The sequence below is a fragment of the Protopterus annectens genome, chromosome 6.part0 (assembly GCF_019279795.1).
Source record: "Protopterus annectens isolate FY-2018-M chromosome 6.part0, PAN1.0, whole genome shotgun sequence".
NCBI classification, from domain to species: Eukaryota; Metazoa; Chordata; order Ceratodontiformes; family Protopteridae; genus Protopterus; species Protopterus annectens.
Window position 1 is genome coordinate 1,527,434,904 of NC_056737.1, and position 12,181 is coordinate 1,527,447,084.

At 38.9% G+C, this 12,181-nt stretch overlaps 1 protein-coding gene across 2 annotated transcripts in view; it reads left to right on the top strand.

Annotated features, from left to right (window-relative positions):
* Nucleotides 1-12,181, top strand: part of MARCO (macrophage receptor with collagenous structure) — a 503,950-nt gene that overhangs the window by 325,075 nt on the left and 166,694 nt on the right. For both annotated transcript variants that reach the window (XM_044074990.1, XM_044074989.1), the window contains one exon: nt 2,595-2,648. In XM_044074990.1, the coding sequence (XP_043930925.1) occupies nt 2,595-2,648 (54 nt within the window). The remainder of the gene's footprint in view (nt 1-2,594; nt 2,649-12,181) is intronic.

Genomic DNA, 12,181 nt, shown 5'->3' on the forward strand with positions numbered 1-12,181 from the left:
GAAGACAGGCTTAAAATGTCCCACAAGGGCGCATACCTCTCAACCTCTTAGAGCAAGAAATCTGGACAAAGCCATATATAAAAGTGGGACAAAGGCCCAAATATAGGGGCAGTTTTTAAATATTGCTGCAGTGGCAGTGCTGCGGTAGCATTGTTGCCTCACAGTAAGACGTTGTCCTGTTCAATTCTCAGCTAGAGCGTCTTCTGTGTGGAGACATGCGTGGATGGGCGTACCTTCGTTGAAGGTTGTGTGTCAGGGCTGGCAACTCTGCATGTAAAAATCTACTGCCAATCATTAGCAGACTGGAGTTCTGCTGTGGCAACCCCTAACCAGGAAAAGCTGAAAGACACAACAACAAATGTAGAAAGTTGATAGAATAACAGGTTTTGCATTAGCATGAATTTCTGAAGGGTATGAAGTCTGTAACGTAAATGTCTCTCATTATTTTCTAACTTCAGTCTTTAATGATTTGCTACTAATTTTCTAGAAAAAACACATTTTTATGAAAAATGGACCAAAAATATGAGGCAAAAATCTAGACATTCTGCAAAAATCTGCACAGCTGAGAGGTATGAAGGGCGGTTAGCCTAGAAGAACCAAAAAGTCATGTTCTTTTTCATTCATTCATACATTTTCTGATTCTTTGAAAAACATCTAGCCTGGTTCTCTGAATGTACTGACACACAAACAGACACACACACAGACACACACACACACACACACACACACACACACACACACACACACACACACACATGAACAGTTGCTTACAGAAAGCGTGCACAAATGCCCAGCAGTTTTCAGAATTACCAGTTCAGCTAAGGTATGTCTTCCCATTGCGTCCACAAAGAGAAGTACACTGTGAAATCCCCATGGATGCAAGAAAGATATGCAGACTCTAAACCAAAAGGAATGTCAGCTTTGAACAAAATCAGCAGACAACCACTGCATCACAGTTCCTTCCTTTTACTCCATTATTTTTATCATAGATAATTAAATAATGATATAACAAAACTGATCCCTACCAGATAATGCAAGACTTGTGATTGCAAGCCAGACAGCTAGGAAAACTAATGTCCGCCTTGCCAAAAGAATTACAGCAAGTCTAAAAACTCATAGTAATGTACTTAACACACTTTTGCAAGGGAGCTTTTCTCCTCTCCTCCAGAATGAGGGAGTTGTGCCTTCAGTGCTGACACTAATATATACTAAGGCAGACACTGCTGCACTTCAGAGAAAGGTGAATAATACAAGATGCTGCAAACTCAGACTAGGATCCTCAGAAAACACTATATGGAATGTATGCTACATATATTCCATATAGCTTTTCTGAGAATCATAGTTGTAGTCTTTGTCATTTCAGTAACAATTTTACTTAAAAGCATCTTGAGTATTGTTTGCATATAGAACATGCTGTTAAAATGCAATTCCAAATGCTTACTATCCCTAGATTAAGATGCACATTTATTTTAAGTATTTATTTAGTCCTTACATGCTTAAAAAAACAAATGAATTTGTTCTAGAAAAGAAGTTTTAACATGGTAGTTAATTTACAGTTATACAGCATAGGAGTGACACCTATGAAAATATAAAACCTGCAGATCTCTGGGCATTATTTACTCACTTTTTACCTATACATTTTCTTTCCGCATACCTTTTGACCAAGTCTGTACCACATCTGAGCTCATTTGTTCCTAATTAGTACACAAGCTGATCATTTAGACCCTAACACATCCCTCAGCAACTGACGTCTGAACATGCGCAATGAGTTCCTGCAAAGCCTTCCTCTGTAAGGGTGCATACTTGCACAGTGATATAGGTTGGCAAAGCAAGTACACACGCAGGGATCATACTGTGTACCTGCCTCTTCAGGAGGTGAAAGCACGGTATGGGGATACAACATGTCTCTCACTCTAGTTGATGTCTGCCACTTACTACCACCTACCTTGCACTGCCTTCCATCATCTACTGTGGTACCTGGGTATCTGCTCAATCCCTTATTATTTGTAACACAGAGCCTTATCTCACTGAACTTTGAAGACAACTGGCTGCTTTCACACATTTCATCATGATAATAACTAGTACAGTATGGTGAGTTTAAGTATAGTTGATAATTTTTAGCATCTTTACAAAAAAAGCACGACTATAGCACATACAGAATGACTGACATCAGGAGTTATATATGTTTACCCATAATAAGTAGCACTTGCACAACAGAAACAGGTGAGCATAAAATAACTGTTTGACTATCTTGTGAATTAACTCCGATATTGACTAATAGTGAGGGTGAGTACCTAGTGTAAACAGAAGCTTATGAAAGGAGGTACTGCACATCATGTATTGAAATACTCTATCATTAGAAATGATGGCATAGTAATTATGTCCATTGCTGCTTCTAGTAATTTTGACTTTTTAACTCAAATGCTACAAACTTCCCAAGTCAGAACATTTCTGCTGCAACCTAACTCCTTTGGGAAAACTGTTATGATCCTAACTCATTCAATAATAATATAAAACTGAATTTCTGTAAATGTCTTGTACTGAATTCATATAATACCACTTAATTAAGTAGAATGCATATTTATGTATTCTAGGACAACAAGGACCTCCGGGACCACCAGGACTACCAGGTGCTAAAGGAGCCACTGGTAAGAATTGTAAATTAATTTTGTTGTTTTTTAAGTAGTATATGTATGCATGCCATGTGAGGGTTGCTATATTGTTCAAAAACATTAGAAGCAGAATATAAATTGAAAAAAAAATCTGCTCACATCATCATTTTAGTTGTGTTTGCAAAAGTATCTATGGAAATAAATACAAGTATCAGTCTTTCAAGCAAATCTTTTCTTTTTTCCCAGTTCATATCATTACAGCTGTAAAACACCCCAGGAATACATTTTACCAGGTGTATTTTTGTAACTTGTAGGGGAAAAAAATGTTTTAGTTGGAATGCTACAGAAAATAAGCTATTGTTTTCCAGTTCTAATTCACATAGAATAAAGTATACCCCTTTTCAGTATAAAACAGGCACTTGGGTTTTTTAGAATTTGTCCACCCAACATTCCTAAATTTTGGAATTGCAAAAGTCTACATTAATGCTAACAGTCTACCCTTAACCAATAGTTTGTGCCATGAGATCAAAAATTGCACTTCTAACTATGGTACTTAAACATCTTTTGAAAGCAGCAGTGAAAACAATACCATCTTTTGTTTTGATTTTGTGGAAAAGGTGAAAAATATAAATATAGATTCATAATGTTACCTAGTACAGATGTTAGTTTTCTTTAAAAATTATACCTGGTGATGAATCTGTCTTTCCTATGCAAAAAGAGCTTGAAGAGATGGAAAGTTTATAGTAGGGATGATACTGCTTTGTGATGGGTATACTCATTTTATTTATTTACTTCAATTTTGCATCTTGATCAAAGAATTTTCAAATATACCTTTAAAAGTAATAAACAAAATCAGCAGCAAAGCAGTACTCCAACCATGCAGTCCATGAAATAAGTCCACGATGAAATAAAGTAAAATAAAATAGAATATCTATTTATTCCAAAACTGCTAAGCGCTTTCACTTAGGAGCTTCTTCAGACCATCATGCCTGAAGAAGCTTCTAAGTGAAAGCGCTTATCAGTTTTGGAATAAACAGATATTCTATTTTATTTTACTTTAATTCATGGTGGAGTTATTTCATGGACTGCATGGTTGGAGTACTGCTTTGCTGCTGATTTCATTTATTACTTGTTTTTACTTCTTAAGCAGTACTACATTTGCCCTGGAAGGTGTGTTATTGTACTTTTTATACCTTTAAAAGTATTGAAGTTTTAACTAGCAAATACTGGTTCATCTCCCATTGCTTACTGGATTTAATGCTAGACAACAACCATTTGTCTTCAATAAAAAATATTACAATCAACAAATTAGTGTTGGGTGTCGAAATGACCCTAGATATATCAGTAATGTCACATCTTTATGGGAAACAGAATGTGTTCAGATGCAAATTCAATAGCATTGCTGTATCATATAACTATTTTATTGATTGCATTTTTATAGGGAAAGGGAACTAAGACAGGTTTGATAAATTTTAGAATATTTAAATAACAGGAGTACCTTTCATTTGTTTTCAGTTTCATCATCAGGGATATTAAAAGATATAAATACTTCTGCAGAAAAGTTTCCAACAAGGATTTTTTAGGGACTCCGTAGACAGTTTTCTGGTTAAAGGCTTATAGTGCCTGCATATTTGAACTGTTTCTTACTGAAATTGGTACACCTTGTTTGCTGTAGCATAGACTAGATCCAGGCCTGCTGAATCTAGCTTTGTTTGTATGCTTGTTGTTTGTTTGCTTATTTCCCTGAAATGCTAATTCCACCTAAAACGCAGCTTTTCAGCACTTCTGTGGATCCCTAGTGATATCTGCATTGCTTACTGTACTTATTTCCTTGTTTCACTTGAAAGAAAGTTACTGTTTGTCATTTTTGCATTTAAGTTACCTGTAACACATTGCATTTAAGTTACCTGGCACTTGCTCACTAAAGCAATTATATAAGTCAGCACTAAAAAATTAAAATCACTACACCCTCACAAACTCCCCTTGAGTACCTTGTTCCCCATTGGCCCTTTTATTCAATTATAAAGGAATTCCCATTACTATTCTAGCATGTCCAAAGGTCAGTTGTCAATCTCCTCTCCGGTCCAACTGGTGAATCTGGGAATCTTGAGGCAATGTTACAACTGCCTCATGTACACAGACAACCCTCTCCTCCTCCCAACAAATTCCAACACACGTCAGAGATGCAACCATATAGCCATACTGGAGGCTAAGCTCTCTCAACTACTTACTGGCGTAACCAGTCAGAGGAGAAGGAAACCACACTCACTACAATTCCAGTCTCACATAGACCTACGACGACAGCAAACCAAACACACAAAAACATACTCAGAGGCTCTAAATAAAAATCTGCCTAAGCAGCAGAGACCTCCAAAGCAGACACCCAAGCAACCGCTACCCCAAAACAAAACACGTGCAACACATAGCTCACAAAGCCAGTGTGCCGAACAGTCACAGCCCTTAATGCTAAACAACACACCTGATATACTTGTAATAGGTGACTCTATCGTCAGGCACACTGACATCCCGCTCACCAGGCTGAACAACGAGAAGGTCACGGTGAGCTGCCTGTCGGGCGCTAGGATCTGCCACATAACACAAGCACTCAGGTCACTCCAAGGCAAGTACAAATATGACTCAGTCATTGTCCATGCTAGTGTGAATGACCTGAGACATACCTCCCTGTACTATATGAAAAGAGACATAGAGGAGCTCTCTGAGCATGTAGCCCAGGCCGCTATGACCCTGACCTTGAGTAGCATCTTACCCTCACCAAGAATGATGTCACAATATGAAGACAAGATGATCAATTTGAACAATTGGCTTAAGTATTGGTGTCATTCAAAGGGGATCCAATGCCTGTCAGCCTGGGATGACATGCTCGACAAGCCACGATGCTTCGCTAGGGACTGCTTGCAGCTGTCACCCCTGGGCTTTCAGATATTGGCAAAGTCTCTTGTTACCCCCATAGTGCCTTTTTTTAGGCAAGGCTCAAAAGACAAACCCACCTCCATAGGTATCACAAGGGATAAGATACTAAGAGTAATGCTACTCAGCGCCAGAAGTCTAAACCTCAAGATGCACGCACTCGAAACTCTCCTTAGCATGGAGAACATCGATATCTGTGCAGTACCAGAAACCTGGATCAAGGCTCCCGAGAGCACCCCAGCACTACCAGGTTATACCTCATACCATGCTTTTCAGCCCCAAAACTTGGACTGAACCACAAAAGGAGGGGGAGTATCAATATTCGTCAAAGATGCCCACACCTCCAGGTTGGTGGCACAGCAGGAAGCATCAGAGACTATCCATGTGCAACTAACAGTGGGTAAAACTGCCTTCCAGTTTATAGCCTGCTACAGACCACCCTCCCAAACCCAGAAACCCCACTCAGCCTTCCTGAGAACACTGGAAAATATGAAGGTCTCTCCAAACACCATTATATTGGGCGACTTCAACTACCCAAACATAGACTGGGAGCATTACTCTAGCTCCAACACCCTAGCTCAAAGGTTCCTAGAATTTATAAACTCAAATGCTATGGAACAACTTGTTACCACTCCCACAAGAAGGGAAAACATACTGGACCTGATCATCACCAAGATGGGGACTCTATGCTCCAGACCAGAATTGTATCCCTCACTGATAAGATCAGACCATAAACTAATCTCACATCCTGACCCCACCCCTTGCCCAGAAAACCACAGTGAAAAACTTCTCTAAAGCAAATTTCACACTCCTCAAAACCGAGGTGGAATCCTTCAAAGCCCCCGGGCCTGCGGAAAATACGGCCCAGACCACAGAATCCTTTATAAACGCATTCTATGAGCACCTTCAGGAATGCATGGATCATGCAATCCCAAATAAAACCAAGACCCAATCCTCCAAAGGCAGACATCCTGTCTGGTGGACCCCAGCCATAAACAAATTATACAATAGAAGGAGGAAGCTACTACATGATACAGCAAATCCCAAAAAGGGAAAGCTTTTCTGATCAGTATTAGCAAAAAACTACAGGCACTCATAAAATCGTCTAAGGCCAGCTTTGAGAGAAAAATTGCACAGGACAGTAAGGATAATCACAAGGCTTTCTTTAGTTATGTTGGGAACCTGGGTGGGAATTCCCAGATATGCTCAGAATTAGTCCAAAATGACAAATACATTGAACCCACAGACATTGCCAACATCCTAGCTGACAGGTTCAGCACAAACTCCCCCCCACCCCCACCAAAAGGGCAAATATCTATCCCAGCAGAGTGCTGCCCCCCTGACATCTCAGATGCTCAGGTAAGAGCTGCCCTCACCAAAGCAAAAAACACAGCATCAATGGGTCCAGAGAGTGTCCCAGGCTGTGTCCTACATGCCCGGGCTGCGTCCTATATGAACTCCAAGAAGAGCTAAACCCAAACATAAAACTACTGTTCAATCTCAGCCTTACTACAGGATATGTACCCAAAGAGTGGCGTACAGCAGCAGTGGTCCCTCTCCACAAAGGTGGTGCCTCAACAGATCCTGGAAACTATCTCCCCATAAGCCTGACAAGCTTGGTCTGCAAAGCTATGGAAAGGATAATCATGGACCTCATAACTAAAGATATTGGGGACCTACAGACACGGGATCCTACCCAGTTTGGCTTTAAGGGCAGATTCTGCCTCTTAAACCTGGTTGATTTCTTTGAAACAGTCACCAAGGCCATTGACGAGGGGAAGGTGGTCCACACAGCCTACCTGTACCTCGCAAAAGCCTTTGATACAATACCCCACTCAGGCATTATAGATAGGGGGTTATAACCCCCTATGTCACTAGATGGGTCGCAAACTGACTCAAGGACAGAACCCACATGGTTAGAATTCCTGGAGCCATGTCAGACTCCAAACCAGTTACAAGTGGCATCTCAAAAGGCTCAGTCCTGGGACCTCTCTTGTTCAGTATATATTTCTCGGAGGTACAGGCCAACATGGAAGGACTGTGGCTGACCAAGTTCACAGATGACTGCAAACTGGGCACCATAATCGACTCTCCAGCTGACACAAGCATCCTTTAAAAGGGCCTCATAGAAACAGACAACTGGTGCCAGAGCCATGGCCTCAAGCTAAATGCCAAAAAGTGTATAGTCATCCCCTTTGGCAAAAACAAAGTGCCCACAAATTACCACATAGGTGGTAATCCATTAAGTACAGAAGAAGTAATTAGGGACCTGGGGACCCAAGTTGATAGCAATCTCTCATTTGACAACCACGTGGCCAAAGTGGTTAGAAAAACATTTTATATAGCCCACCTAATCATGAAGGGATTCACATCTAGATCTGGGGAGGTCACCATGCCTCCTTACTCATCCCTCATCATGCCCATAATTGAGTACAATGCCCCTTTTGGGATGTACCTTACCAGACACCTGCAGCAACTGGAAAGACCCCAAAAGTACCTCACCAAGAGGATCAAAGGGCTCAAACAGATGCCATATGCTGCCCGGTTAAAGAAACTCCAGCTCTACTCAGTGGCATACCGCCTGCTCAGAGGCGATCTGTGCCTGATGTATAAAGCCATGTCCAACCCAGAATTAATGGACATGCTGCACCTCAGAAAATCCAAATCCCATCGAGCTACACACTCGAGAGACTTGAACATCAGCACAGATTCATAACCCAGAGGCTCCCTTCACTCTGGAATAAAATCCCAGTCCAGGTTAGGCAGAGTCCCTCATTGACTCTCTTCAAGAGGAATCTTGATGAGTGGATGGGAGATTGTAGGTTTACCCCGGGTATCACTTCTGTGTCACTGTTAGACAGAGGCACAGTGTACTAACCTCGAAAAAGGGCATAGCAAAATTAATTTAAAATGGGTGGCAAAAGCCAAACACACTCTGGCTAGGCTTATAAATGCCCTAGGGCAGATAGCCTAGTATGAACCTATGAACACTATTTGCAGTCTTCAACTGCATATTGTAAGTCAGTAAAACTCAGTATAATAAAAAGGCAGTTAATTATACTTTCCAGACTAACCCCTAATGAGAGAGAATTCAAAACTGAGGCACAAATATAGAAACATGCATTGTCAGAAGTGATGATTTAAATGTAGTCACTACAGAGATTGCGGTAGAAAGAAAACATAAATAAATACATGGTCATTACAGATATGGATGATTCTGTCATTCATCACCCTATAGATATATATATATATATATATATATATATATATATATATATATATATATATATATATATATATATATATATATAAAATACATTAGTTGGAAAAAATTTGAAAGGTAATGCAGCTGTTATTTTAGCACTGGGAAATAAAGCAGTATTTGCTAGTTAAAGTGAAAACTAACCCACATGCTTGAAAAAGTTATGGTCAAGATGCAGCATTTAAGAAAATGGGAGACCGTGCCCATATGTGTTTTGTCAGTTTTGTAAATACAATGCTGACAGCTCTTAATATTTGCTCACTGTCAGAACATCTGAGACCAATGGATAGAAGAACTGCGAGACATATCAAGTGATATATGTAAATATCTGTAGATCACTTTATGCAGAGAAAACGTCTAGGAAATTAGTACTTAGAATTAGAGCATTTACACTCTATTAAATCAACAAATTATAATCCTTTATACACACAAGTCACAATGTATCAACTATATTAATTTTATTTTACTAATTTTTTGAGAGTATGGTATTAAATTACAAGTAAAGTGCCTTTAAAATATTGTTGAATAAAATGTATATTTGCAGCTTCATTTAGGGGCAAATTATCCACCTGGCTTAATGAAATGCTACATTGGAAAACTATAATAGCAGCCAGAGGCATTATAAAGCCTCCTGTAGTTTTATGCTATAATGTATTACACTATTTAACCTTTAGAACTAAGATCTTCATCTATGTTTTATTCAGTTATAATAGTACATATATTTCTCTTTAATTATATGACACACAGCTAGGGTTATTTAAACTGCCACATGAATTTGAAATTTATTCCAATAAAGTCCTTAATAAATGTTGCTCATAAACACTTCCATGGCTGAAAATAAGTCCCACATTTGCATGGAGTAATTTATTCTGTTTTATTCTTCTTTTTTAGTTTCTTTAATGTTACCTGGTCTTCACTAAATTGAACTAGGTTTTGTGCCAAACTGAAAAAAAATGTTTTTACATAACTTGAAGAAACTTGGCTTAGAGACAGAGCTTTGGGATTTCTGCAATTATACCTTGCATGATTCTATTTCATGCCACATACACAGTCCCAAGAAAACAAGGTGAAGACAAAACAGTGGCAAGAACTGAATGTTTCAATATTGTCTGGTACTTGCGTATTATCGCAACCAGATATTTTTACATCCTGTAATTCCGCAAATTTTTGGTAAACGGCAAAAGTTCCCAATGCATTTTTTACTCTTTATTTATTTTGTAGGCTAAGTAAAGCAGTTAGTTGATTTGCCTTTGGAACACACGTCGCAAGCATCAATGATAAAATCCATCAAACGACGCATTCAAATCTCTGGCTGCATTCCCAATGGTGTTTAATGACCAACTAGTCCTGAATATCTAAAATCTAAACACCTGCTATAACAGCAATACCTAATTAAATGCAAGACTGCGAATCTAATTTCAAAATTGGACTTGAGTGATGGTTAAAAAGTCCATGGTTGTGGCAGTTCTATATTGAAAGGGTGTCTCAAATATGCAAAGTTAAGATGGCACATGTTAACTGCAGTTAGTACTACAAAAAGGCAGTGTTGATGTAGGAAGTGCTTTTCTGCAGTAGTACAGAGATGTGAAACACTTACAGGTTCACACTTCTCCTGCTTTTCTGGTCAATGTAATAGTACACAGAACGGTTGTAGGCTCCAGTTTTTTACAAGCGTGATGACTGAGAAATTCTGTCCGCTAGCAGTTGGTTGACAACCTCTGGCTGGTGTCTTGTTCCTGTTCCTGTTTCCAAAGCAATGTGGTAAAATAGTAATTTGAAGTATGCACACTCATTTCTCAAAAACGTTATGAATTACCAGATGTAAAAAATCTGGTTGTGAGTACCTATTGTCTAAATGGGTTCATAGCAGTCAGATATGCCACATATTACCACAAGGTTGCCATAGCTGCCCATATATGCATGTAATTTTAGCAACTCAAATACAACACTATAACATGTCATACAGTGTGAACACAAGACTCGTATTGCATGATTTCACACTGGAGCTAAAACCGTCTTCATCTTTGCAAACTATTTACTCATAGGATGACCATTTATAGTATTATTTCATACAAAACACTTGTTTTGCACTGAGGGACTAGCTATTACTATGTAAAGATAATCAGCGTGAGCCAATCAGCATCAAGTAAGCTGCATTCTCTGCTGACATTCTGAAATACTGTATTTAATTTTCAGTATAAGCCCACCTGCTAGGTTTAGTCAGCTTCTCATTGCATCTGTGCTGGAGGAGAACAATTGGCCTGTATACAAGGTAAACTTCCCTCCTTTTTATTTGAGAAGAGTTTTTTTTTTTTTTTTATAGAAATCATTTCAAAACATAGCAGCTGAAATGCTGGATAAAGAAATACATTTCTGCAAAAGGAACAGAATCTAGAAGTACAGAGAAGGATCAGATAAACTGGGAATTACTGCAAAGGAGAGATAATCAGTTGCTTACAATGCTGAACAGGGAGAGAGTAGCCTCTGCATTACAACTGCAATTTGTGGGAGACGTTGTTAAATGCTAGCTATAGACAAAAGTTGTGATGGCGACAGATCCAAAGTGACTGAGGGAGAATGGGGAACCAAATGTGAATACAAATGTTCAAAACTGAAATAAGGCAGAAAAACAGCTAATACAGCACCATGACCAAATGCAATCAAAGGACAACAGTTTGTAGAGGTTATTCAGGAAGTAGAAGTGTATACCTCAAAGGGAAACAGTATGTAACTTCAGTAGAGGTGATGTACACTGTTCCACCCTAGTAGGCAACTAGTCAAAACAATATGACAATTATATCTTTAAATTCTAAAATCTAATTAATTTGATACTTATACTTTTTAAAGTTATTTTAATGTTTTCTTCAAAAGAGATTCATAAAAATAGTTTTCACTGAAAAAATATATTGATAGAGTAAACACTCCTTTGTACTTTTCACAGCTCCATGTATAAATTAAGCCTTCAAAAGAAAACAAATCATTTAACTAACAAAATATGTAGTGCTGTAGATTATTCAGACACAGTCTGAATAAGCCAGGAGTTTCACTAGTGAAATAGAAAGTAAAGATTATTTGGATTATTAGTAACATTACACAGCAAGTTTCGACACCCTTTGGTAAGGGCCTTAGAGTAGCTGATAAAGAGTTGGTTGGTGGCAGTGATAACTACATTACAGTCTGTGCAGAAGGCGGCATAGCTAGTAGACCTGTGCCAGCCTTTCCCAGGTGTGTGTGTGTGTGTGTGTGTGTGTGTGTGTGTGTGTGTGTGTGTGTGTGTGTGTGTGTGTGTGTGTGTGTGTTTGTATATAAATCAAATCCCAAAGTGTGTGTGTGCATCAGCTACTTGGACAGGGACACAAAGCACTGTTTGGACAGACAG